This window comes from Phaethon aethereus (assembly GCF_964289735.1).
Source record: "Phaethon aethereus genome assembly, chromosome: 17".
Classification (NCBI taxonomy): domain Eukaryota; kingdom Metazoa; phylum Chordata; class Aves; order Phaethontiformes; family Phaethontidae; genus Phaethon; species Phaethon aethereus.
In genome coordinates this window covers 2377253-2404886 of record NC_138593.1, presented here as the reverse complement: position 1 = coordinate 2404886, position 27634 = coordinate 2377253, and the positions used below count along the sequence as shown (strand labels likewise).

Here is a 27634-nt window from a genome sequence, read left to right as displayed (position 1 = left end):
GTTCCTCATTGCATTGGCCAGAAATGCACGTTAGCAGCCTGGGACACAGCTGGTGTCTTTTGCTTCCTCTGATTCTACCCCAGCATAACTCTGCTTCATGGATGAGCTGCTTCTCTAATTAAAACTGATGAAAAAGGAGGACCAGGAGGGCTGCCAGAGGAGTGGGAAAGTGGAAATAAGATGAAGGGCCGTTGATTTGCCGTTGGTCAAACGACTGCTGTGCCTCTTGCGGACCCCGGTGGGAGATGCATCACTGAACACAAGATACCGGAGCGAGAAAGAGATCTTCCATACACCCTGGGGATCCCTAAATCTGCTGGGGGTTTTGAAATGCAGGTTAAATGTGTGGGAAATACCACTTGCAGGTGCCTGCAGGCTTCCCAAAGGCTGGTGCACCAAAGCCTTCCCAGGCTGGGAAGGTATTCAGCGTTCAGAGGGTAGTGGCTTTGTTTTCCCTCATGCTCCTGAGAATCCAGAACAATCCCACTGACGGCTCTCGGAGTCTCTTCTTTAAGTCTCTGCTTACATGCAGCGTTTGAAAACGTGGTTCACTGTGCAGGTAGCTGCCACGTGTGCTTATTTATTTGTTTCTCTTCTCACCTCCTCCTTGCTGCTCGCGAGCCTGGCAGATTTTCAGGAGCCAGCCTGCTCTTACATAACATTGCGCCAAAATCGGTACGAAAGGCTTCGGAGGAATCCGTGGCTGGAGTCACCTTTGATCCCTGGATTCCATTCTGGTTTGTCCGCACAGCTCGCGTGTTGTGAGCTGCTGCATTGCCCTGGGGCATCCTCTCCCGGTCGGCATCCCTCCGGACCGGCTGTAACGTAGAGGATGAGGTCTCCAGCCACGCAGCTCGGCGAGGGCTGCCTTTGCCGCAGCCGCCTTCAGCTTCGGGTCCTGCGCCGGCTCTTACAGAAGCAGCATCTCCCAGATCCCCGTGAGACCGTGGCCGGAGTTCAAGTCTGTATAATTAATGGTAATTATCCGGCTGAGGGAGTGGGTACGAAAGCGATGTAACTCCTCCGAAATCCTCAGCCTGCATCACGCTGAGCCGTGTCCTCGGCTCGTCGGACCCACTCCCGTGTCCAGAGGACGCTGCGGGGTGCACCCAACAGGAAGGTGGGCAGGGTTCACCGCAGCACCCACAGCGCTTTGGGTGCTGGTGTCAGCTGGTTTAAAACGAACGTGACCCGGGTAGCTGCAATCCCACCTCTGGGTCGCAGCACAGACAGACCTGAAGCGATGGAGCCGGGCTCTGTCCCATGCCGGGCTCCAGCCGGGTGCCTTTGGTGATAAATCGTGAGCGTTTCAGTTCGGGTGCAGTGATAAATCTAAGGGCTGTGAACGATAGTGCACGCAATAGTGTTTTTTAGCCAATAAATTGGGCTTTTATGTAAATGCTTCCATATGCACGTATGCTGTCAGGCTGCAGGTGAGACAGGAGAGTCAGAAACATTAATCTGCAGAGAAAAGGAAGCATTGGAAATTTGCCACTTTTGTTCCTGTCTCTGCTCTCCGGGAACTCGATTTTCCCTTTCTTTCCCTCCATGTTTTATTTCATGTGATTTTTTGCCTTTTAAAAATACACGCCTCATTTGCAGTAAGAATACCCTGCGCGTGTTTGCGCAGCGGGGGAGATTCAGCCCAACGCAAGACTGGGATCGGGTGAGACTTCAGCATCGCATCGGCTCCGAGTCAGCCAGCCAGACGTGGGAGCTGACGTTAAACTTCTGCCTTGGAGCGAATGGCTGTGGGCACGGGCAGTCTGTTTTTTCCATTTAAAAAGAAAAAAAAAAAAAAAAAATTATAGGAGCTGATCACCCTGCAGCCAGAGGAGTTTTGGTTATTCAACGATGCGTTTAGGGTTCAAAAGTATCATTACATCTTGTTATCCAATTCCCGTCCTGCCCTCCTATTCCCTTCCAGGGGATGCTCACCACCGAGTTTAGTGGGTTTGGGTTTGTTGTAAAGGGGAGGTTGCAGAAATTAATGTGCCGTGTGGGAAAGGGAGAGGAGTACAAGGGCAAACTACGGGCAGGCAGTGAAACCTGAGGGTATGTTGCCTTGGACGATCACGGCACATACGAAAAGGGAACAAGCGCTGTAAAGCGGAGAGGACTGTACCAGTCCTTTCAGCTCGAGTCCTCGGCGCTGTTCTGTTGGACCCGGCTGCGGCAGACGGACAGGTCTTGTGTTTCCATCCAGACATGTCAGGCAGGACTCTCAGCTGGCCGCCGGGAGCCACCCCAGCTCAGCCCGTTGCTGCCGAGCCAGAACAAGCCAGGATGTGCCCGGTGACAGAAGCCATCAATCAAAGCTGGAGCAGGGAAGTGACACCCTCGCAAGGCTCTATACACCTGGTGAGGGTCAGACCGAACCTCCTCGCGGCACCTCCCAACACTCTCATTGATTCAGCACATGCAACGTGCCCAAACCTGCTGCAGGGACAAGTCCCCTCTGTTGCGCATGAGGAGAAAAAGTGGATTTTGAGGCCAAAAGGCAGTATTTTAGAAGGAAAGTAGTTTGTGAAACTTTATGCACACCTGAAGGCTTGTCTGGTGATAACCTGAACCATCTCATCTTCTCCTTTGTACCTCATGGTACACTCTTCCCAACACAACCAACTCTTCCCAGGTAGCTCAGCCTGAAACACAAGCATCCAGAGACGAAGCAGGCCAGGAACATCTGCAGACATGGAGAAACCCCTCCTGGGGTCAGAGGAGCCCCATGCACCTGCACAGCCTACTTCTCCACAGCCTCCACTGAAAGCGAAAGCCTTGGTGGCCTCCAGCTCTTGGGCTCGACTTTCGCTCCTTTTCCGATACCATTTGACTTCTCTGCAAAGAGTTCCCTCCATGCTAAGGTTGCTGTGAATTTAACTTTTCTAACATGGGACGAGGAAGGGACTAGCGAGACCTTCCTCCATGCATGGATGGATTTACACCACAAGCTCCCCAGGAGAGGGGGTTTGTTCTGGGCAGTGCACGGGGGACGTTTCACCCCAGGTCCGGGCTTGGTGACCCTCCTCTGCTGAGCCGTCCTACCTTTGCCACTTCTCCCAATGCAACCTCAAAGAAGTGTTGGGTATTTTTTTTCTCGGTAGCATGTAGGTCACTGGAGAGCCTTGGGGACCTGACAGCTGACATTCATCCTTGATTTTGAATCCATGTGTCAAGCTTTCTGGAGGCGATAGAAGTGCAGTTGCTGATGAGACCGACTGCCTTTTGTGTGGCTTCAATTAAATGTCTTTCTTGGTGTGGGATAGTTGCCAGAACTCTTTTTTTTTTTTTAAATAAAAGAAATGGTTTTATTTAGATATATATAGAAAAAGTCCCACCTGGCTTTTTGGAATGGTTTCAGCTGGAATGTATCAGATCCCATATTCTTCTATAAAAAGGTGAGCTGTATTTTTCAGCTGAACTTTTCTCCCTTTTATGGCTGTGATTTGGCACACACGAGGCGTAAGCAGCGGCGAGGTCGCTGCCCTTCCCCAGCCAAGGAAGGAAAGCCACGGCACGTGCCGGGGCCGGTGACACGGGAACAGCTGCCAAGGACAAGCCCAGGGCGGGGGCGCGGGCTGTGGGCTGACCCCCAAGACCTGCTCCCCATTCGGGTCTGCGCAGGAGCCCTGGGGCAGCTCGGAGACCCCAGGAGGTGCGTGTCCTGGCCCCTGCGGAGCCTGCCCTGCTGATGAGATGCCTTCACAACCTCTGGAGAGGACCCATGGGGACGGTCATGGCAGAGCTGCTTCTCCCAGCCTTTATTTGCTTTGTCTTCGCTGCTCTTTCAACGCAGGTTAACACCAGCTCTCTGTATTTTAACAACAGCGTAAGCATGGGCAACGGGCTAAAACAAGGCAAGCAGCTGCCGTTGCTTCTGTTTTCTTTCTTCCTGCACCCTTTTAAATTTCGGTGGCCCAAACGACGTTTTCCTGGGTGTCCTCCTCCCTCGTGAGCCATGCTGCCTGGTGTCCCTTGCACCGTGACCGGGTGCTTCGGTCCCTGCTGCCATCTGCGGAGGACGAGGTGGTACAAGCCAGCAGCTCTTCGCTGCGGTGTTACATTGCTTGACCGCAGAAGCATTTTAATTAATTTAATTAATTATTTTTTTACCAGGATTGCACTTATTTTTATTATGCATTTACTCATTATCAAGCATGCCTATTGCAATCTCTTCCCAGCCCCAGCTAGTGGAGCGACCTGCCCCGTCTCATCCAGACTTGCTCCTTCCAGCAGCAAGAGGCGATGCCGGGAATGCTCCAGCAGCCGCAGCACCTCGGCCCAGGCGAAACATTTGCATGAGAAGACGGGGAGCGGTGGGGGAATAAAATCCCAAGGCGAAGAGGTGTGAGTCACCTGGTGAAACTGCCGTACCGCTGCTGAATTCCCCGGGGCTTAAACCCAGGCTGCAAGGAGGGATTGGAAATCCCAGGACTGCAAGCGGTCGGGATGACAAGAACACGTTCGATCCTCGTGTGCCAGGAGCTCGGCCACTTGTTTCACGAGGATATTTAGTGTTGTGACTGAAAACTTGCCTCCCAGGGCGGAGAAGGTCTGGAGGATGCGCTGGACGTTGTGTTTTTAGTAAAACAGTATTTTCAGGTCAGGATTTGAAGTTTCTGGGAATTTCCTTGTCCTTCTCGGAGTCACACACCAAGTCCTTGCTGTTGTTTATCGCAGAAGTTGACGGTCACGATAATCCAGCAGTTAAGTGCTTGGCTTTCGGAGGGAGAAGGAAACCAGCAGCAGGACGGCACCAGGCTCAACGGCACCAGGCACCCGAGCTGGTGGCAAAACTTCCAGGCAGCTCCAGTTTATATATATTATTGTAGAAATAAGGTATGGGAAAAGGCATGCAGCAGGGTTTAAGGCCATTCCACGTTACTGCTCAGCTTAGCCGAAAGATCAGCCCTGTTGTCCTGGCCTGGAGATGAGTGCAGCAGGGCTGTCTGTCCGTCTGTCCGTCCACCCAGGGCTCCTGCTGGCTAGTCCTAGGTTTTAGAAGCAGCAGGCTCGTGGCACCAGAGGGGCTGGGGGGCTGCAGCACTGGGTGGTGACCCAGGGTACCCTCCTCTACTGCCACTTCAGCAAATATTCCTTAATGTGGCTTCTCGCCTCTGCCTGCAGGCAAGGATTTAAGCCAGAAACGCTGTCAGTCGTGTTTGCTCTGCCAGTGTCAGCTCAGCTCGGCGGTGTCAGCCCTGCAACGGCGCTTAACCCGCAATGCACCTCCGCAGCCTCCCCAGCCGGATGCCGGGCACCCGTCGGGGCTGGATCCTAAAAAAGCTGGTACCCTGGTGTTTCCCTCCTCGCCCTTACACCCCAGGTTTGCAAACTCTTCATCAGTCGATAGACATTCAGAGCACCGAGAAGCTTCAATACATGGATGGGGCAGAGGTCTGCGGGCTGCCGGCGCACCGGGCTTGTGCTGCAGTACCAGAAAGGAGCGATGCAGTTGTGGTCTGGTATTCGCCTGCTCTGTGCCAGGGCAGACTCGGGGTCCCTGGCAGGACCGGCTGTGTCCAGGGAGGATGGAGCTGCTGGCAAATCTCTCCCCCAGGCCCAGCAGCACCAGTTTTCTGCAGGTGGAGGGAGCAGGGTGAGCTCTCACCATGAGGCAACGTGTTCTTCCCGCTCCACTGGGTCCGCGAAGCACGGACTCACCAGTGAGAGAAAGAGGAGACATGTGGGGACGAGCGTGTGTGGCAATGCGGCGCCTTCCCAAAGCGTCGGGCTCTTGCGCTGGGCTGGAGAGGCGGATGCGGAGAGGACCAGACAGGCTGTCGGGAGCGCTGAGCATCAAAGATGCCATGCGGCCGCCAGAGCCTTAGGGCTGGATTTCTTCTCCCTGGGAGTGCACCCCAGGGGGTAAAGCCCCCCGTTTCGGATGCACAGGGGTCCGCAGCCCTCCTGGCATGCCCGGGGGTGGGAGCGGCAGGGACACGGGGACCGTATGGCAGCGGGGCCACCTCTGCCCGGTGCTGACTGCCAGGCTGCATCGCCTCACTCATCCTCAGCTTTGGGGACACCAGTTTTTGTCAGAGGGATGGGTGGGATTCCCCACAGAGCCCGGCTGCACAGGGTTGCCTGGGTGCTCTCCCTCCCCACCTCCCCCCAGGGATTTCAGAGCCCGTGGGACCACTGTGCAACCCAAACGAGGATTTCCCACCGGCGAGGGCTGCGCTTGCCCTCTGAGAGCGGCACATCCAGTGACCTCCTTTCTTCCTCTTGCGGCAGCAAAAAATTTCCTGATGAAAATGGAGCTGACGACAACGCTAATTGCTTGAGAGACGACATGGCGGCCTGGGGCCTGGAGGATGGCGTGCTGCAGGGTTTTAAAACCGCAGATGAGTGCCCGGTGGGATATTTTGCCAGCTCAGTAGGAGATGGGAGAGGGCTCTGCGCTGAGCTGGGAATGCACTGCACAGGCGGGTTTCTAGAAGCAGCACGAGTTGAGCTGGTAAATTATAAAATGCCACACTTGAGGTCTGTTATGTAACGTCCCTTTACAGAACCTGGGAGCTAAATATAAAAGAGAGTTACATTTTGGGCTGGTGTAAAATGATGCTCCAGAATGGGTTTGTGTGGGAAGGAGCGCTCTGCAGCACTGCGAGAATCGGAAAGGCTTTCAGGACCCTGGGTTCGCTCCCAGCCTCCGTCGCTTGTTTTCTCTGCAACCTTGCAAAAAGCATTTACTCCCCGGGTCTCAGTTTCCCTCTCTTTAAATCAGGAACAATAAAACCTCCATTTCCTTGCAGCTGCGTTGTCAAGATTAATTCATGTTTGCAAAGTGACCTGAGGATCTATAGAAACCCGAACAGTATATCATTACCCTGATCTAAACTTGGCATATAATATCAGCGGGCCAAATTATCCTCCCATACTGGAGGAGAAGGGGTTATGTCAGCGTAGCCGGGAGGAAAATTCCAGCCACTGTTCCTAACCACAAAATCCAGAAGAGAAAAGCTTTTACAGGCTGAGACCATTTTGTTTTCCTTGAGGAAATTCCCCCCCTTCATCAGCTCCGAGCAGAAGGACCAGCTCCCACACAAATCGGCTCACGCTGAGGCATGGAAGGGGTTAACGGGACTTTTGGATGGCTCATCCTTCCTCTCCGGGATGATAACGGTGACACTGGGCTCCCGCAGGACCTGCTGCCTCCGTCACCGGCTCCTGCCGCTCGCAGGTGACAAAGCCAGGAGCATCTCCCATGGGAAACACAAGCGGCAGAGGAGCAAAGTAGAAATGCAGAGAGATGCTGTATGTGCCGGGATCCAGCCTGCTTGGCAATGATTTGGGGGCACGTTGCACTCCCTCGGCTCCTGCCCGTTTTCTCTTCAGCTGGATTTCCACCACCAAGCCCAACGTGGCCCCGTGTCCTGCTTTGCTCGGAGGGTGCTCCCTCCTGTCCCTGTTCTCCATGAAAAGCTGGGAACAACCTGGCTCATCTTCTTTCTCCCGCCTCTCTGCACGTGGAGTGAAGAGTGCAGACGCTGGGCAGTCACGGAAGAGCGAGGTGGATCTTCACGTCAGGTTTGGCCGCCCAGTTTGGGGGCCGCTGGGTACAGACTGAAGGAGAGCTGAAGCATGGGACCTCGGAGGAAAGCCTGGCTGGGACGGGCAGGGGATGGTGCTGCCGCAGCCTTGCTCCTGTGGTGGTGGAGGGATGCAAAGGCTGAGCTGGGAGCAGCCTAGTTCAGCATCCCTCTCAGCCTAGAGAGACCAAGGGACAGCTAATGGAGGGCTCCCCGGCTAGCTGGACCAGGGAGCAGCTCTCCTTGGGCTCATGTCAGCTGCTCATTTCCCCCTTGGAGCGGCTCGTGCCCCGTTCGGGGCTTGCCTGCAGATGGGAGAGGGGAGGCCGTTGCATTCCCTGTCTTTTGCTAGGACGCGGGTGATGCAGAGCGTCGTGGTCCCCAAGCAGAAGCCGAAATGCGGATGTAGGAGCCCCAGGAAGCCCCGTCACCTGCCTTGCAGCCCTCCCCGCCGTGCAGTGCCCATCAGGAGCCCAGTTTCGCAGCCCGTGCCAGGCTGCACGGCCAGAACCTGGCCAAAGCGGATGCGCAGCCCCTCCAGGTTTGGTGTGTGGTTTCTTAAAACCACCTGATCAGCCAGGCCTGATCCTGCGCCTGCGAAACCCATCCGGAGGGCTGGGGAAAATGTTTTCTGATGGGGTGGAGGTTTGCAGGGGTGTTGCCAAGCAACTGGCACAGCTCCGAGCCTCCTGGTCCTCTCCGCGCTCTGAGCAGAGCCGGCAGGGGATGGCCGCATCCCCGCATCCCTCTGCCCCGGCCAGCCCAGCGCTCCGGGGCCGTGCCACCCTGCCTCCGGGGAGGTACGGCTGCCAAAGGCAGGGACCGCTCGCGGCGAGTGGGACGGGATGCTCCTGGCCGGGGGGATGACTGCTCCCGCGTGCCCGACCCGTGGCAGGTCGCCGTCAGCAGCAGGCGCTCCCTCTTCCAACCCATCTCCGAGCTGTGCAGCTTCCTTTTGAACTAGTACCAGAAATGTGCGCTAACACACCGAGCGAAACACCCAGGAAGACTCATTATAACCCGCCTTTGATTAGTGTCACCTCTGCACTTCCTTGGGAGTCGCTTCAGATTTACGCTAAGAGAAATACGCAGCCCAAGCCCTTGGGATTTTCTTTTTTAAGGCTTTTAAATTTAAATCAACTCTTGAGTAACAACTGCCTGTTACAAAAACCAGCTGATGTCCCTCCTAAAGCCTTGGACCTGCAGCGAGGGGCATGAAGCAACGGCTGACGGGAGGGGAGGCAGCTGATAGCTGGGATCTTGCAAAAGATGAGTTGCTGAGTGAGTGGCAATAAAGAGCAAATCCAGCCAGCTTGTAGAAATGGCAAATGGACCAGACTGTTCAGAACAATCTGTTCCTTCTCCAGAGAAGGGCTGCGGTGCTGGCGGAAGGCTGGGAAAGCGGCTATTCTCGGCGTGAGCTGGTCTGAAATTCTGCTTCAGAAAAATGGCAGGGCCAAGACAGGGTAATTACTAGGAGACATGTCCTAAATCAAATAAAAAGGCTGCCAGTGGCTTTGCTGGGCTCTTTTCCAGGGAGGTTTGTGCTGAAGGAGCCCTGCTTTGCCCCGGCCCAGGGACCTGCTCGCTGCCGTGGCCCCACTGCTCCGGCAGCGCAGCCGCCGGGCTGGTGCTCGGGCAGGGACACCCTGCTGGTCCACCTCGGGCCCTTTGCCTGCGTTTAGCCGTGCACTTTACTGTCTCATACCGTCGCCTGCTTAATCGGGCGTTAACGTCATGGACCCAGAGGGAAAGCAGTTGGTGCACCCAGTTTCTTTGCCGGTGCAGCAATTGCTGCTGTCAGGGGACACCCCAGAGTGCCCAAGCCTCTCCCTTAAAGCCAAAACTGGAGAGACAGAAAGGTCTGGGACTGACCATACCAACATCACGCCGGGCTGGACCTGGGGTGCAGTTCCTCCAGGCGGATTTATTTCGGTTGTCCTGCTTTCCTTGGCGCTTGTGGGCTCCCCCAGGATCCTTTCCTCCTGTGCCCAACCCAGAGATCAAGTGGCCTTCATTTGATTTGGAAAAGAAAAATAGAAGAAAATAAACTGAATGCAGATTGTGTAGAACACCCGTACAGCAGTTTAATTAATTGCCTTTAAATACTAATTCAAAATAGTTTCCCTGAGTGATATTATATAGGCGAATCCTCAGTTGCCTTAAGCCGCTTCCAGAGCGTGTTCAACTGATAAGGTATTCTTAGTCCTGACCAAGAGCATTGCACGGGATGGTAATCAGGAATGATTAATTGGAAATAGCTCTTCTAAAGCAGGCTGTACCTGCTGCGCTCTCCCGTGCTGCCCAGCTCTGCCCAGAGCTGACGGGGAGCCGCTGAGGGGCACGGGGAAGGGACTCCCCCTGTGACGTGCCGCTTTCTCAGCCACAAATCACCCTCCCACCCCTCTTCCCAGCGCTCTCCAGCGAGACCTGGCACGGAGGCTTTCCAGCACAGCATTTAGATCCGCCAACAGACTTCCCTGGGGAAGAACGGGATCTGGGAGGTCACAGTGGGAATTTATTAGCTGGGCTTAGCCGTAACCAAGCGCTCCGTCAGCCCTTCAGACCTATTGCATCGCGTATCGCGCCCCTGAGCAACCACCCTGCCTCCTGCTTGGGTTTTGTGCTGTGGCATGGCGATGTCCCTCCAAAACTGCTGAGGGATCAGCAGCCCTGCTACAGGCGTTGCTTTGTGCAGCTTTGCCTAAATCACAGGCAAAAAACCCAAAACCCTTTTCACAGAGAACCCCGATCGTCAGGCAAGACCCCGTGTGGCAGCAGCTTCCGCGACGGCTGTGTCCTTGAGTTCTCTGTTCTCTTCTCTTGCTTTAGCTAAAATCTTCCCGCGGCGTATGAGTGCTTGCTATGTGCCGGGTTTGTCCTCAGGCCAGTGAAATTTTTGGAGGTCTTTTCTTGCTTTCCGATGGCGGCGCGTCTTCAGCTATTTTCCTTCTGTGTTTTCCCACCCGCAGCGGCAGCCTTTGAGCAGTAATTCAGCACGGTGTGCCTGCTGCGGTCGAAGGCGCCTGTAAGTTAGCGCAGAGGGACGAAGCAAATCCACGTTATTAGGCTCTGCCGGAGGGGCTGAGCCTGCAATAGAAAAGAGTTTTACTTTCCCAAAATCAAGGCCTAGGGAACTTGCTCCTAAAATGACCCTTTAAAAAACACCAAGTAATGCCATGAAGGAGTCAATTCACTGCTGGAAATCACATTTTGCCTGGTGTCAGCAGTTCAGAAGAAACCCGTCTGCAGGAAATGGCGACGACATTTTCCTCTTTGAGTGAAGAGGAATTACAGCTGTAATCGAGGAGGCAGCGAACGGCCTCCTCTCCCCTTGCTTAATACTGATTACTCTTAAAACTTGGAGCCGTGTGGCCAGAGACGTCTCTACCCCATCCTGCTACCTAGAGGCCATTGCTGCTGCCCTCGCAGCTGCCAGGAAAAACATACCCAGAGCTGAAAACCGGCTACTTTTGTGCTATTTGGTTGCCTCCAATGACGGTTACGCGCTTGATATTTTTACACTGTAAATTTTCAGTGCGAGAAGGGTGTCCCGCTGCATGCTTGGAGAGTGTCTGGCATATTTGGCTCTCATTTTGTTGAGATTTTAAGTGTTAAATCAGGAAAATAGCATCAGATGTTTGCAGTGTTGTTTCAGATGCTGGGCATGAGAGCCTTGTCACGCGGAAGGGTGTGTGCCGAGGAAGGGAGGCAAGAAGAAGTGGTATCGTGCAGGGGAGAATGCCTTGGCGTTTGAGGACTAGATGGCATCTATTTTGAAAGAATCTTTTTCTGTGAGAAACACAGGGAGCAAAATTCAGGCCAGTTGCAAAAGGCTGCAGGTCTACAACTCTCAATGCGTTTGCAATGCTTTTAGGACCAAAATTGGTCTTGCCTGTTGAAGGCTGTTACAGTTCATGCACATATGAAGATAACCGTTCATTGGAGGAAAGAAATAAAAAACTGGATAGAAAATGTGCTCATGGGAGGCCATTTGTAAGCCAAGCCTTGGTAAGGTGACACCATGAGGACAAGGTATGGCTTCAGGTCCATGGGACGACGTTTCAGCAAAGATGGACCTAGCGTGTGTCTGAATTCAGGACCTCTTCTGTAAGGTTTTGCCTTCGGACTGCTGGCTGAGAAGATCTTTCCCCATCACCAGCTGCCTTAGCAGTTGTCAGCATCTTCCTGCTCCTCCCAGCGCTGCTGCTGGAGCTGACGGGAGTTTGGTTATGATTTAATCCAGGCTTTTAGAGCAGGGAAAAAAGAAAGTTTTGACAGTTCCATATATAGTCCTCTGACTCACAGAATTCATGTGTCAAACACCGAAGATGGGTTAAGTAGAATTAAGTTCTGGATTTGTTATAAATAGGCATTAAGTAACATGAATGTATTACATTTGCATGAAAATATGGGCCTGATTCTCTTGCTTACCCCAGAGATTTTCTTTGATGTTGCTGGGAAGCTCCCAGGTAGGCGAGCTCGGATCAGAGCCAGCCCAGCGCTGACCGTCCCCTGCAGCCACCATTCAGCTGGACCCGGTGGAACGGGGAAATCGTTGCTGAAATCAGGCAGGATTTACGTTGCTCGCACAGATCAGAATTTGGCCCTTAAAATAGTACAAGTAGTTTTAATTAGACCCCAAATCTGCAGCTGAAGGAATAATTTTTCCATGTCAATCAGTTCTAAATGTACCTATTAAGTCAAGGAATATGGGTAAAGATGAAAATTACATAGAAAGTCACTTTTCTTCTGTTTCTCCCAGAAGATGGAGAGAATTCTGGGAGAACTGTGTTCGTTGGATTCAGATGGTACAGACAATCTCACCCCGTTCCGATTACCGTTCTGCTCAGCCACAGCTTAAAGGTCCACCCAGACAATGAAGTCGCCCTCGCTCAGAGCAAGTCTGACAGTCGAGCATTGTTCGGGTGAAAACAGTCCTCTTTAGTAAAATAAATGCTTCTGCAGTGAGTGTGACAGATACAGACTCTACCAAATCAGATCCCTCCTCAATAGTTTAATTTACTGACTTGTTCGTTGCTAAACAATTGAGAATTGGTCCATGGAGAAGGAACACAAAAAAGACAGACAATATGGGCTGTATTTTGAGGCTGGACTAGTCCAAGCCAAGGGAAACCAGGCTTTTGAGCCACCCAGTGGCATTGTTTCTGGAAATATAGAGTCCACCCCTGCAGCTCTACCTTTATTCTGAGCTGGAGGTTTGGCCCTGAGCGTGAAGAGAAGCAAACCGGAGAGAAGGGATCTGCAGTGTGACACAACCAGGGCCACCGAGACACAGTGGCAACCTCACCTCTGGAGAGGTTGTCATTATTATGCCACGGAGCTGTCGATCACGCAGGAGCAGCATGAAAAGCTCCGGGAGCTTCCCCCGGCCCCGGTGGGACCCTCAAGCTCCGGTGCCTTCCCAGCATCGCTCTGCCCTCAGTTGCGATTTTTCTTATCTAACGCCACATTCTGCTTTCTGCCATGAAAATCAGTTCCAATTAAATGCATCCTCAGAGCCTATCTGGCTGTGAATTAGCCTGGAACTTGATGGCTGGCTTGTTAGCTCATCAAAGTCTGCAGGATAACGGGGATGCGCCGCTTCAAGCACGATGTGCTGGTGGGGATTTTGCTCATCGCCTTGAACTCGCCGCAGCCCTGCAAACTGGGACACGGATGCCCTGTGCTCACCTTCAGCACTTCTCCATTCCCCTTCATCCCAGAGCTGAGTAAGCTACAAAACGCAGCCCTGCCGCAGCCTCCAGCGCTGTTTCGTGCTTCTGCGCTCCGGGGATCTCAGGGTTTGCTGAACCCCTGGGAAGGAGTCGGCCACGCGCTCCAGCTTACGGGGAATCACAGAATCACAGAATCACAGAATCACTAGGTTGGAAAGGACCTTTAAGATCATCAAGTCCAACCATTAATCCAGAACCACCATGTCCCCTAAACCATGTCCTGAAGTGCCACATCCACGCGTTTTTTGAACACTTCCAGGGATGGCGACTCCACCACCTCCCTGGGCAGCCTGTTCCAATGCCTGACCACCCTCTCAGTGAAGAAATTTTTCCTAATATCCAATCTAAACCTCCCCTGGCGCAACTTGAGGCCATTTCCTCTTGTCCTATCACTAGTTACTTGGGAGAAGAGACCAACACCCTCATCGCCACAACCCCCTTTCAGGTAGTTGTAGAGAGCGATAAGGTCTCCCCTCAGCCTCCTCTTCTCCAGACTGAACACCCCCAGTTCCCTCAGCCGCTCCTCATAAGACTTGTGCTCCAGACCCCTCACCAGCTTCGTTGCCCTTCTCTGGGAAGGGATTATCGTGGCTCTTGTGACTCAGCCCACGGTTCCCATGTGCTTCCCTGCACGGAAAGGAGAGAAACAGGCGTGAATCCTCCGTTTGTCCCCTATAGTGGCTGCCTAAACAGTCTCTGTCCCCAGGGACCTTCCCAAGGTTGGCAGTGCCAACCGTTGCTGCTCTCCTGATGGTGGGCACCTCGAGGGTGTCTGGATGCCGAGGGCAGTGGCAGTGAGCAAAACAGATAGAAACCAGGTAGGAAGCCCAGGGAGCTGGCTGCTGGGCCGGCAAGGAAGGGGAGGGAGCGGCAGCTCTGTGGCCCCAAAGCGCTGCTGGGGATGGCGAAGCCCCGGGGGCTGCTTTCTGCTCGGAGCAAAAGGCTTCAAAGTCCCCGGTTATGGGACGACTGCAACACTGCCAAGGGAAGCAAGAACCGGTAACATGAAGGTTTCTGCTTGCTGTGGACACGCAGCCATCGGAGCGCATGCTTCAGGGCTGGTTTTGGAGCACGGAAACCCCTTTGGTCCACGTAGCGTGGGCTGCCAGCACTCCCCACGGGGCGGGTGGGGGTGCCCCGGCCACCCCCTCGCTCCATCCTCCTTGGTGACGGTCCCCACGGAGAACCCGTCCCCGCGCCGGCGTGATGACGCTGTTGTGGCAACCAGGCCAGTGCCTGTTCCACAGAGCCTGGGGCAGTGCAGGGCGCGGGACTGGAGCAGGAGCAGCTCCCTGCCCGGCTCTCGCCTCTCCTGCGCTTCCCTCTAGAAACAGCGGCTGTTCCTCGGGAACCCCCGACTGCCGCCGCGGTCCCGTCCCCTGGCTGGCGAGGAACCGCAGCACCCTGCGGTGGGGTGAGCGGCGTCGAGGCGGGGACGGGGCAGCCCGCGCGGCTGCAGTGGGGCTGGGGGCGACCAGCTTCGGGGCTGAGGGCTGCGGGGTCAGCGCCAGCGCCCTCCCTGGCTGCAGCGGGCCGGGGGCGGGATGCAGGCGATGTCCCCCACCCGTGCTCCCCAGGGGCTCTGCCCGCCGGCACGGGGGGGCCTGGCCTCGCCGGGATTTCTATGGAAACCCAGGTACCGAACGGGGCGAAACAGCTCAAACCATCTGTTCTTCCCCTACTTATAAACTCAGCAAGAGGAGCGTGTTTCGCGGTGACATCACTACAAATGCTCTCCTTTTATTCATCGCGCAGCCATCTGTGACGGTTTCCTCATGTGCCAAACACGCGAGCGGGTGCTGAGGGACGGGCAGGGGGTCACAACCACCCCCTTACCCGGCTTCTATTTCTCCCTTCGGAAAGCAGGCCTGGCCCCGCGGAGGCTTCCTTGTGCCCTTCCCGAGGCGTTTGCGGAGCAACCGGTGGCGTCAGCTGGAAGAAATGAGGGGCTTAAAGGTAAAAACCGAAGCACGATCCAAAGCTGAGGTTCTCCACAGGCACTGTGGAGGACCTGCCGTGGGGACAGGCGGTGGGGAGCCAGGCTTTCTTTTGCCAGCAAGGTGTTGGGTTGCGGTGGGGCTGATTCTGCCTGCCCTCCTGTGCCAGGGATGAGGCTGTGGCCTGACATTTGGGTCTTGGGGGAAGCAGGGTTGGGGAATATGGGTCAGCTGAGGACACAGGTAGCGGTGGGTCTAACTGCCGCAGCTTCAGTGCTTACCGGTTAGGCAGTTTCTCAGCTAGAAGTCGCCTTATCGCGGCCAGGGATGTGAGCACTCCTGCTCCACTCCTGGGCAACATCAGCGGCCTTCATCCATGTCCCCAGCATGGGAAGGTTTGCTTTTGACTCACGTGGTCCTCGCAGTCGTGCTGGGTAATAAAAGAGGTGACAACCTGCCTTCACCTGCCCTCCCTGCTGCTGGAGGTCTGCACGCCTGGAATCGAGGTGCTGGCTGCGGCTCAGCCGCCGTGGTCAGCGGACGCTGATTTTGGTTGCTGTTGACACCTCTTTGCCCTGGGGAGTGAGGTAGCATGGGGGTGGGTTACCCAAGAGCAAAGCACCCGATGGACTTTGCTCTGAAGTAGGTCAGAAGTGCTCATGGAGTCGGCTTGTATGGCTCAGTGTTTCGGGTGGTAATGAGTATCTCTGGTGGCAGAGAAGAGCTGAAGGCGGTGATGAACAGCTGGAGGTGGTGATGCCGTTAACCTCCTCCCCGGTGTCCGGCTCCGCTGTCTACCACTGCTGGTCGTGTTGGCCCAAGTGACCAACCTCTCCTTCTCTGTGGCAGCGAGGAGGGCCCTCTTTGAGGCGGAAGCTTTCGGACTTCCCTGTGAAGGAGGAAGAGAAGCTGGCTGAAGCTGAGATCAGGAGACTGCAGAAACAGTTCCAGATAGCAGCGGAGAAGAGGAAATCGTATGGTGCCAACGTGAGGCAGCAGATGCAGGCTCAGGAGTGAGTGCAGCTCCACTCGCTGCATTGCGCTTGGAAAGTTCCTCCACGCCGAGATCTGGGGATCCCGGTGCTGAGATGGGGAGGGCCAAGGACCTGCTCCGGCATTGCAGGTGGGATGTGCTAAATGTCATCTGTCATTCTGTTTTTACAGAAAAGAAATAGAGTCGCTGACTCAAGAACACGAAGAGGTGTCATTAACACTGAGCCAGATCACCTCCCAGAGAAACGCGATGCTGGATGACAGAAACTGCATGGAGCTCCAATGCCTTTTGCAGACTAAATATCAGTATGATTCTCTGATTAGAGACAGAAAAGCCCTGTTAGCTGACCTGGACAACCAGGTAAGAGCATCTGGACTGTTCCCTGGCTGAGCATGGTAGAGCAGAGCACAGCCAGCATGAGCCCTGTGGCTGAAACTCCTCCACGTAAAATGCATTTAATTCAGGCCTTGGAAGATAATGTTGCCTCCTGGCAAAAAGACACGTGACAATGACAAATGGATAGAGCCAGGCTCCCATTCAAGTCGGCTAAACTGGCTAGAAAAGTAAGGTCTGACTCTCAGCCTTGTTGTCCCACTGGTCTCTGCAGCTCCTCCTTGATGGCACACACCTGCCTGGGGCTTTTCCCTTGACTTTTTTTCCTCATGAAAAAGAGGCAAGAATGGAACATTTAGTTGTGCCGCCTGAGACAAGGCAAATAGAGGAACAGCAACATCTGGGGGATGTCCTATCACTTCTCCTGAGGACAGCCTGGGTGGATTTGGTCAACGGTGGGGTGGGAGGCCAAGGGAAACCCAGCACTACAGAAGTGACAGGTCCCTGCAGCTTTCTACTCTGAACAAGCCATCCATGACAGAAGTCAGTGCTCGGGTAGTTTACAGTTGCTAGAGGTGCTGCAGAGCTTTCCACACCAGGGTTAGCTTTCAATCGCGGATCTCTTGGCTGAGTCATAGCTCTCCCACCTGCCCCCTCCTTCGCTGTTCTCCAACTACTTCATTCTTCTCGTGGACTTATTTCCTCTGGCAGCTCCCCACTTCCGGCAAAACTTTTCCTCTGCTCATTCCCGGGGAGGGCTGCACAGATCCCTGTCTGGCCAGCACAGTACCACTACCAGAAAACCATCCTCGTTGCCTCTTCCACTCTACACAGAGTGCTGCTGTGCCTTGTTCAACACCTGCTGAATTTCCCTCCAGAGGCAGCTGTGTTTCCTCCATGGCATGAAAATAAAACCATTCCTAGTTACAGCTTATGTTTCTGCATGTGCAGGATGGGACCCTTTGGGGTTAAAGCTGCTTCTATAACTGTGAGCTCATTAATGACATGGTTGCTGTAGTTCAGGTCAACAGGGGGTATTTTCTTTGGCTAAGTGTCCTGACAAGAGTCCAGAATGTAGCGGTGGAGATTATACTTTTTTTTTTCCCTCTCTCCTCTGTGCAGATACTAGAGCTGGAAAAAAAGATTGTGAGGCAAGATCAGATAGCAGTGAAGGTGAAGCAAGCGAACAGTAGCAAACGGCTGCAAAAGCAGATTGAGACACTGGAGATGCGTCTAAACAACGTAAGCAAACATTTCGCAGTCCTTTGGAGACCATGTGCGGGGCCACACGGGGGCCCACGTGCAAAACGTTTTTTAGTCAGGACACAGGGTAATGGTGCAAATGCATTTGGTTGACACAAGCTGCACAAAGGACCTGGCTCGTTCCCCTGGCCTGGTTGCTCCCAGAATATCTCAAAGGCTCCTTCAAGCTTGGTGACCCAAATGCAGCACTTGTACCATGCCAAGAAGCCTGAAGGTCTGCACCTGTTTATCGGTGATAAAACAGAGCTGCCTGAAGCCACCTTGCCTTGGACAACGCCAGCTCCAGGTCTCTGCCGTGATCGGCTTGGCCTACTGCTGCCTCCCCCATCTTGGGGAGGAGGATAGTGCAGGGCCAACTCAAAATCTCTTGGGCTGTGTTTGTCCCAGACTTGGTCAAGGTCTTTCAGCAGAGACCTGAGCGTCCCAGTCCCGCACCAACTTCAAACCTTTTGCTTCCCTCTCCCCAGGTCACCGTCCATTTCAATACCATCATGACCAGAAATAACAAGCTTCGCGAAGAGCTTGAAAACCTGCGAATCCACAAAGACATTTTGGACAACTTCTACTTGAAGCTGCATAAGAAGCTGGATCAGCAGAGGAGAAGGATGAACACTGCTGTTGAGCAATCCGCACAAGCCTACGAGCAGCGGTATGTGGCCTTGCGAACCCTCTGGGGCAAAGTTGGCACCGATGGGCCATGCCAGTGATGAATATCGATGTAAAGAGAGACCAACTGCAACTTCAGAAGGGCAACAAAGCTGGTGAGGGGTCTGGAGCACAAGTCTTATGAAGAGCGGCTGAGGGAACTGGGGGTGTTCAGTCTGGAGAAGAGGAGGCTGAGGGGACCCCTCATCGCTCCCTACAGCTACCTGAAAGGGGGTTGTGGCGATGAGGGTGTTGATCTCTTCTCCCAAGTAACTAGTGATAGAATGAGAGGAAACGGCCTCAAGTTACACCAGGGGAGGTTTAGACTGGATAGTAGGAAAAATTTCTTCACTGTGAGAGTGGTCAAGCATTGGAACAGGCTGCCCAGGGAGGTGGTGGAGTCGCCATCTCTGGAAGTGTTCAAAAAACATGTGGATGTGGCGCTTCGGGACATGGTTTAGGGATCATGATGGCGCTGGATTAATGGTTGGACTTGATGATCTTGAAGGTCCTTTCCAACCTTAGTGATTCTGTGATTCTGATTCTGTGATTCAGAGAGAGAATTCAGCGATTTTGTCTAGAGCTGGGTGCTAAGGGTTAGGTGCCTGGTCAGTGCAGGGAGACTGGTACCTCCAGGGTGATTTACTCCACCTATCCCAGACGTTTCTTGGGATGAGGTGAATTGCCCGATGGAGCAGTCTCTTTCCTCTGAGTCCCACCTGAGCCTGCATGGGGAGATGCAGCAGACCTGGAGCAGAGGCCAATCAGCTCCAGTCAAAGTGGGCCTGGCTGCCCCAGCTGGGTGCTGTGTCCGAGTACAAAACCCCACCAAGAGTGGTGTTAGCTTGCTGCTGGCCTTGGGCTAACGCAGCCACACCTGGATGAGAGCTGGGCAACGTGCACAGCATCGTGGGGGCTTTGCTAGGTCAGGCACAGGGATGCATGGGGATGGCCAGGAATACAAATCCTTATACCTACGTACGGTGTAACCTGCTGCTCTCTGCGTGCAGGATGGAGGCTCTGGCAAGGATTTCAGCCATGAATGAAAGGCACAGCAAAGACACTGTCCACTACAATGTCGAGCTGCAGGAGCAGGACCGTGTCCTTGACCAGGAGACCAAACTGAAAACCTTCATGCTCGCCAAATTTACAGATCGCTCTGAATTGGAGGAACAGGCCAAAAAGAAAAAAGGTATCAGATGAGAGAAACTGTGTGCAACTGGGACCGCAAACCAGGAGTCTGCAGGGTTGTCGAGGGGGCTGCTTATAGCACTGCACCCCAAAGGCAGGACCTCTCCCCCACCTGCAGGCTCCTTCACCCCCCCTTTGCCCTATGGAAGAAAAGAATGAACAGTGATAACCAAGTGAGGCCACCCAAAACCATGTGTCTTGGGGTGCCCTTGGGGGAGAGGGAGGGATGGGGAGGCAGGGAGCTGCCTCCATGTGCAGCCATGGCTCCTTTTATCCTCCCACGCAGACTGTAAGCTCCTTGCCTAATTTTGAGTGAAACAAAGACACCTTCTGCCCCTCCTTCCCCCAGCACTCCACCAAATCCCACAGCGCCCGCAGGGGAAGGCTCTGCAAAGGCCAGTCCGTGGGGACACACAGAGCCCAGGTTCTCCATCTCTCCCTCAGCCTTGAAGGCAGCCCAGCGGGCCAAGCGGAGCCAAGGGGAGAGCTTCGAGAGCCGGGAGGTGGCTTACAAGCGCCTGCTGGAGCTGGCGGAGGATGAGGACATCGACCAGCTGGTGAATGGCTTCATCGAAAAGGAAGAGAAGAACTTTGCCTGCTTCAGCTATGCCGCTGAGCTGAATGACGAGATGGAGAAGATGCAACAGAGGATCAAGGACCTCCAGGTCTGTTCCAGGCTCTTCATGTCTCCCCTTTATCAGCTGGTTCTTTGGGGCTGAGGTGGGTTTTTCCTCTCCCACGTGTCCAGCATCACTGCCCACACCAGAGCCCAGCTCACAGCTTGCCACATGGATGGGACTAGGGGAATGCAAAGGGGTAGCCAAAAATAGAACTCCAACAGACAGAACGCTGTGTTCTCAGAGCTAAAAGTGTCTCAATGCTGCCACCGTGTACCCAGCAAAAATACTGCAGTACCCAGGAGGGCCAAGAGCTGCCTCCGCCGTGTGTGGGGCTGGCTGGAGTGAGAAGTGCTGCCTGTTGTGGGGTCATCACCTGCCCTCCTGGCCTGAGGACAGTGGTCCCCAGAGAGGTCAAGAGGGATGTCCCTGCTCCCAGGGTGGAAGAATGGTCCCCAGCCTCTGTTAGGCACGGCCGGTGGGCATTCAGCCAGTATCCCCGCCTCATGCTTGTGTTTACACAGAGTGAAATTACGACCCTCATGATGGACCAGGAGTATGCAGAGAGCAGCAGCCTTCAAGTCCTGCAGGAAGCGGAGGTATAGTGGCTGGGATTTCCCTCTGCAAGCGCAGCAGACCCCTGCCTGTCCTGGCACGTGTCCCGGGGAGTCTGGTCCAGCTTTGGCAGCCCTGTCTCCCAGTGCATGGAGAGAGGGTGACTGCGGGGCTCCTGCCAGCCCTGGTCCTCCAGCACCTGGGGTCTCGTGCGGCATGGGGAGGTTGGGATCCGCATCATGGAGCCTTTCCCCTTCAGGGATGGGAGCATCCCACAGCCTCTGCTGGGATGTCTCCAGTGTCCAGACTGGACCTGGCCAGCACCGGGGCTTTGGGGAGAGCGGGGGCTTGATGTGACACCTAGCAAAACCTTTGCTGTAGGAAAAACTAATGGAAACCACTGAGGAAGCCAACTGGTATGAAGACAGATGCAAAGAGAGCAGCAAAGTCCTTGGCCAGCTCAAATTTGGCATGGAGGCCCTGTTCAAAGAAATCAGCTGTGACGCTACGAAAATAATGAAGCAGCTCGGAGAAAACAAGCAGATCACGGATCTGAACCTGATGCAGTTTTTTGGTGGGTCAGGGCTGCCCACCTTCCCCCACCACATGTCCTGGACCTTGTATGTCCACCACCCACTTGCACTGTGTTTTAATTGAGCTGGTTTTTTTCCCCTGCCCTGTCATGCACGGGTGCCCCTAATGTGAGTTTGGGGTGCCAAATTCCCAGGAAATTCAGGAGCTAACCTAGCTGTATAAACATCCCAGCAGACCCCCAACCCCTCATCTTGGCTCTGGGGAGACAGGCTGCCCGACCACTGCCTCGGGGAAATCAATGGACCCCAGGGGTGGATTTGGGCAGGGACTCGGTGCAGGGGCCCTGTGGGACGGCGCTCCCTCCCGCCCAGGTCTCGTGGAGAGGAAGACCAACGAGCTCCTGCTGATGGAGTCCGTCCTGCGCTACATATCAGCTGATGGCTCGCATCCGGCCCAGCCCTTCGCCAACCCACTGCTGGGCGGCACCGGGCTCCTCCACGTGATGGATCGGGCCCAGCTCTGCCCGCCGGCCCCCGCCCTGGACGGCACCGCCGACGCCATCGACACCTGTGAGTATGTGAGGTGGGAGGGAGGGGCTGTGGCCACGCAGCCAGCCAATCCACAGTTCTCCCATGGCCGCCCGGCCAATCCCCTGCTGTCACCTGTCCTCCCCAGCCAATCCCAACCAGCCTGTCCCGCCCCACCGGGTATATAAGGCCTGTGATGGTGTGCGAGCCAGGGTGGCCATTTTCTTGGGCAGTGGACGTGCCGCTGGACCACGGCCAGCTGCGCCAGCTGATTCTCCAGAGCTGTGAGAAGGAGTGGGGCAACGCCACCGGCGCGGGCAAGAAGGGCAGGAATGGCGCTAAGGTGTGAGAGCCCGGTGGGGATGAATTAAATAAACAGTTTCACTCTTGAGCTCCCCCTCTGCTTCTGCACCCTGGACGTCGTTCCATCTCCCTTCTCCTCTGGAAGGAGCCCAAGGCCTTCTGCAGGCCCCAAATCTCGCCGGGGGCAGAGGGACTCGAGGGCACGTGAGGGTGACGTGCAGCGGGGCCGGGAGGATGAGGGCAGCGGGGTCTGGGAGGGGTCTGGGAGCTGCTGCTGGGCACAGGAGCACCGTGCAGACACACCACGCAAGCCCAAGCGCCGCTCACACCGGTGGCTGGATTTCCTCTCGCCAAAAGGCAGTTTAATGTGGATGCCATTCACGTGTTCCCTGAGGGGAAAGGCAAAGGGACCCCCCCGTGCGACCTAGAGAGAGGTGATGCCAGCCCCAGTGCCGAGCATGGACTAGTCCTTCTCTTCGCCATGAGTAATGACGTGGACAAGGTTTTTGTAATCCAGGTTGCCAGACATGTCTGGAGGGAAGGCTGCGAACATCTGATCGACCTGCCAGGAAAGAGCCAGGGTGAAAAGGCAGCACAGAAGGGGTTTGGGGCTGGGGCTGGGAGGAGGGCTGGGGATCTGTCGGGATGGAGGGCTCGGGAGGCTGGCAGAGGGTGGGAAGGAGCTCATACCTCTTCCTGGGAAAACCTCTCACCCTGCGTCATCAGCATTTCTTTGATGCTGCAAACAAGAGAGCACAGTGAGCACCGGGGAGGGCTCGGTGGGGATGCCCACTCTCCCCCCCAGGCACCCCTGCACTCACTAGGCAGATTTCAAGCCTTTCCCCTCTGGATCAAACACCTTGAACGCATTCAGGATCGTCTCCTCCGGGTCGGCACCTGTGGATGACATGGCCACGGCCATTGGAGGTGGAGGAGGAAGCCAGCTGCAGCCTCCTGCTTCCCCCATCCTTTGAGGGGAAGGGGGGGGCAGGCTGGGAAGCAGGGGGCCCTGCAGGAATGCCGCCCCTGCAGCTGGGGCCTCAAGCGCGGGTGGTGGCATGGGGAGGAGCAGACGTAGGGTCGTGGTGTGCCCACAGAGCAGGCCCTGTCACCACCGCCCGGCCATCCGGCATCTATCTAATCTTTGGGTGTATTTATAGAGCTCCAGGCACAGGCCCTTGGGGCCGCGTAGCCTCCTGGAGAGCTGCGGAGAGGCTGCATGCCTCCAGTTGCGTAAGTGATACAGGGTGCAGCCGGCTGGGGCCGTTGGGTCAAAGTCATGCTGTAGCCCTGGCAGTGCCCTGGCCAGGGTGGCCATTGGTGCCACCATTGGTGTCAGCAGGTACAGAGGTGCTGCAAGAACTCTCCTTCTACTGGGACAGCAGCATCACAGCCCATTGTTTTTTTAAATGGCTGGGGAAACTGAGGCACAGAGACCTGCTCATACCTCCCAACAGGCTGGAGAGACACAGGATGAGATCCAGGTCTCTGGACAGGCAGCCCCAGCCCTGTCTTTCGGACCATTGGTATGGCAAGTCAGCATGAGTTTTGGGGCACAGGGACCTCCCTGGGGACAGTTGCTCAGGGTACATGACGCTGAGTTTGTCCAATCTGCAGTGTCTGGGGACGGGGCGGCAGGGAGAGCACCCAAGTCCAGGATTTGGAGGTCGAGGACTGGAGCTCTTTGGGAGAGAGGTTGTTGCCAGTGGTGGTCCCACCAAAGCCTCTATCTTTGGGGGCATTCCTGTGCTGCCACTGGGAGAAGGTGGCACTAAGGGATGCAGGAGGGATGGGTGAGGGAGATCATCTCACAAGTATCCCGTGGCTGTCCCCAGGTGTCACCTCTTGACCATGACGTGGGAGGTATCTTTGTTCTGACCCACCTCCCAGGCTCCGCGCACTGCAGTATGGCAGTTGGTGCCACCTGGCTTTCCTTTAGTAGCTCCCACCTGAAGCCTCCAAGGAGCCTCTGACGGGTCTCACCTTCAAGGGTGACGGACGCCCCAGGAGTTGGGCGGCTTCCCCAGGTGGGACAGGATATTGGTGATGGTGTGGGTGCCCACTGACCCCCTGCCCCCAGCTCCCTGGGTCCCCTCTCACCCTTGAGTTTCTCCCCAAACATGGTGAGGAACACGGTGAAGTTGATTGGGCCGGGTGCCTCCTTTATCATCTCATCGATCTCCTCGTTTTTCACGTTCAGACGCCCTAGGGGAGAGCAGCGTTGGGTGAATTGCATGTCCATGTCCACCTGCAAGTGCATGCAGACCTCTGAGCTCTGCTCGAAGTGCCGGGGGCTACAAGACACACCACGGGACCCTTCCCCTGGAGGTTTTTTCCCCACCCGAGGGCAGCAGCTCAGCCCTGGGGAGCCGTCTCTGACAAGGAGCGGCAGTAGCAGAAGTGAGGATGGAAGAATCACGTGCTGGTAGAGGATGGGTGAGCTGGGCACCTCCAGCTCTGGTTTCTTGGGCTCCCAGATCGCAGAAAAGAGGGCTGCAAAGGACTGGGCGGTGCTGCTTCCTTCCCTCACTGCCCCACAGATCAGCTTGCTTCAACCCTCCTCAGAAGGTGTTTTTGGTCAAAACCAGTGGTTCTCCTGGTTGCCAGCATCAGAAACGAACGGGACCGAATGCCTCCATCCTTTCACCTGAGGCTGCGTGGTCTTTGGGACTCCTTGGAGCCGTCGCTGGTTCGTGCCGGCCTCCGTGATGAGACCGCCAAGCTCACAGCTTCGCGGCTTCCCACAAACCCCACAAATCCCCCTAATGCCCAAACACCCAGGGATGCTGTGGGATGGGCACAGCCAGGGGCTTCTTAGCATGCGAGGAGGCGGGGAGCACTTGGCTGCGGATAATCCAGGAGCCGGCTCCTCTCTAGTACCTACAGGATTAAACACCCGCTGCTGCGGGGGCTGCTCTGAGTCACCCCCCGAGGCACCTCACCAGCTAACAGAAGCGATTTTGGATCAGGAGGTTTTCAGCAAAACAGGGGATCTGGGGAACTGCTGGTGCTTGGCTGAATGGGGGCTCACAGGTGGTTTCTCACTTAATAGGTCTAATGTCGTCGAAGCTGTTGGGGAGGGGAGGGTCCCAAAAAGGGGCTCACCGAGCGCAGCAAACGTGTCTCTCAGGTCCGCCTTGTCAATGAAGCCATCCCGGTTCTGATCCATGATGGTGAATGCCTGAAAGAACAGGAGGAGGGCAGGGAGCACAGGGAGAGCTGTCGGCCTTTGCAAAGGCCTTAGTACCCTCCTCCTCCTCCTTCCTTTGACTTGGAGGGACAAGAGCACTTTGAGCCCAGCCCAGGATGGGGCTTTGGGGGTCCTCATCCAGTGAGGGAGCAACAACTTAATCCAGCAGCAATCCTGGCTCCTGCACCCTTGGGCAGTGCAGGGTGATGGCTTCCTACGGCAGCCCAAGCCCTAATTCCCTCCAGACCCTCTGCCTGGGACAAAGCCCTCTTGCCTTGGGATGAGATCAGCTGGGGAAGACAGGCTGAGCCATCAGCTCCCCCAACTGGGACCAGTAACTGGGATCTACACAGGACCGTGTGCCAGCCATGCAGGGGGTAAGTCGTGAAGAGGTCCTGGCACCGCAGGCGGGAGCTGGCTGGGAGATGTGCTCCTGCTCTCCTGGGTGCTGCCGGTTCCTCCGCGGGGTGTGGGCTCCTAGGAAGCTGTGAGGCGATGCCGTGTTTCACGATGTCACCAAGTTGTTATTCGCGCTTTTAAAATAAAATGACTCAAAACCGGGCATGCTGCCTCTCGTTGCAAGCCAGCTGTCACCGCTCTGAAAGCGCTGAGGAAAGAGTTGAAGGTCACATCTCATCAAGGACCCTCGGTCATTTCTACCAAACCCACCTACCTCTTTGAATTCCTGGATCTGGGCCTGCTCGAACATGGAGAAGACATTGGAATTAGCACCTTCAATCCTCTTCTTGGCTTTCTTGGGTGCCTGCAGGGGTTCAAGTATGTATCACTAACTCACTGGCTTTTTATGGTATGGAATAAAAGCATGAAACTACCCTATTCTTAGTCGTGAGTCCTTCACGGTAGCTCTGGGCTGCTGCTGCCGCTGCACTTGGGTGCTTGGTGATTTTCCCGTGCATTGCTCAGGAGCTCTGGGCACACGCGACCCTCCAAGATACTGAGGGACGTTAAGATTCCTGCTTAAATCACAGCTCCATCTTTGCCTGATGAATTTAGGCAAATAGGTCTGAGGAAAGATGAGTTGGGAAATCACTTCCCCACCAAAGGCTATGGCAGATAAAAGGATCGGCACTGGAAATGAGATCTTCCCTGGTGGAAACACGTGTTTGGGAGCGCGCTGCTGAGGCGGCATGCAAGGGCTGTGGTTGTTAGGCGCTTCCTTACCCCGCTAAGAGCACAGCACTTACTAAAATGTTTGCTTATTAAAAAAAATCTGCCTCCTCCTCCACTGAGGCTTGAAACAACCAGACATGGCTCCATGCGTCTTTTAAACAGGAGCGGAGGGCAGAGCTGCTCACCATCCCACCCTGCCTGCCATCCCTCGTTCCAGCTGCGCGCTCCGGCAGCCGTCCCCTCTGATCGTGGGGGTCTGCCGGGAGGAGGCAGAGCAGGAGGGTTTCGGGGGACGCAACGGCCCTTCCTCTCACTGCATGGAGGAAGGGAAAGCAGAAAGACGGCATCTGGACCCCGAAACGGTCTGCCCCAGTTAGAAAGCGCTGCTAGCATGGGAGACACCTCTCTGTCCCGCACGGGATGCTGCTGATGCAGCCAGGTACTCCCTGATTTGCTCATCCCCTTTCCAGGGCAGGAGGAACCTTGGCTGTCAGATCCCTGTCGCCTCCATCACTCTCTGCCCATTAAAGCCACCCTGGTGAAAAAGCTAACGGATTTTTGCCTCTTCTCCCTGGAGCTTGGGGCTCTCGGTACTCACCATGGCTCCGCACAGCCGCCGCCGTTGCTGCGAGAGGCGTCTCAGAGGCAGTCCCTTGCTTCCCCCGGGCTGAAACAATAAATACATCCCACTCTGGGTTAAAAATAACCCCATGTCCACTTTTGGCTGTAATAGGTAAGTTAGCCACCCCCAGCCCTGTTGTCTCCGACTTTCTCTGTCCCTCTCTCTCTAATCTGGAATAGCAGCTTGTTGTTGTCACCGGCTGACATGACATGTGAGCCAGAGCGGGTTTCAAGGTTAACGAAGAGCCAGGCGGCCCCGCAGCTCCCACGCTGGAGATGCGGACCCGAGGCGCGGACTGCACCCGAGCAATCCCACCTGCGTTTGTCAGTCGGGCTGGGGCCGGGCTTTTCCCCTTCGCCGGGACGTGCAGGAAGGACTTGGCTTGGGGGGACCCGTGGCTACAGTCCCCCAAGCCTTGGGACGTGGATGTTTCGCCACGGTCCCGCCAGGCATCTTTGAGAACCTCCACGCCCCACGGCAGCGTTGGCACGGCAAAGCCGGGCGCTGCTCGGCTGCTGG

At 55.4% G+C, this 27634-nt stretch overlaps 2 protein-coding genes across 3 annotated transcripts; one reads left to right on the top strand and one right to left on the bottom strand.

Moving 5' to 3' along the window:
* Window positions 1-5223: 5223 nt before the first annotated feature.
* On the top strand, window positions 5224-22087 carry CCDC63 (coiled-coil domain containing 63; the record flags this gene model as incomplete). Its single annotated transcript, XM_082007724.1, has 11 exons — window positions 5224-5465; window positions 6238-6379; window positions 16060-16223; window positions 16375-16564; window positions 17660-17779; window positions 18268-18449; window positions 19456-19637; window positions 20081-20301; window positions 20778-20852; window positions 21190-21382; window positions 21714-22087. The coding sequence occupies 11 exons, from the start codon at window positions 5224-5226 to the stop codon at window positions 22055-22057; spliced, it is 2055 nt and encodes a 684-aa protein (XP_081863850.1). The 3' UTR covers window positions 22058-22087.
* A 548-nt stretch (window positions 22088-22635) lies between these two features.
* On the bottom strand, window positions 22636-27205 carry MYL2 (myosin light chain 2; the record flags this gene model as incomplete). 2 transcript variants are annotated; one of them, XM_082007480.1, is made up of 7 exons in its annotated part: window positions 22636-22734; window positions 22863-22911; window positions 22994-23069; window positions 24273-24377; window positions 25278-25353; window positions 26036-26125; window positions 27092-27205. In XM_082007480.1, 7 exons carry the CDS (start codon window positions 27203-27205, stop codon window positions 22636-22638), a joined length of 609 nt encoding a protein of 202 aa, XP_081863606.1. The 2 variants fall into 2 exon arrangements, with proteins under 2 accessions (XP_081863606.1, XP_081863607.1); XM_082007481.1 differs by lacking the exons at window positions 25278-25353; window positions 27092-27205 and having other exon boundaries at window positions 24273-24420; window positions 26036-26119.
* Between the last annotated feature and the right edge of the window lie 429 nt (window positions 27206-27634).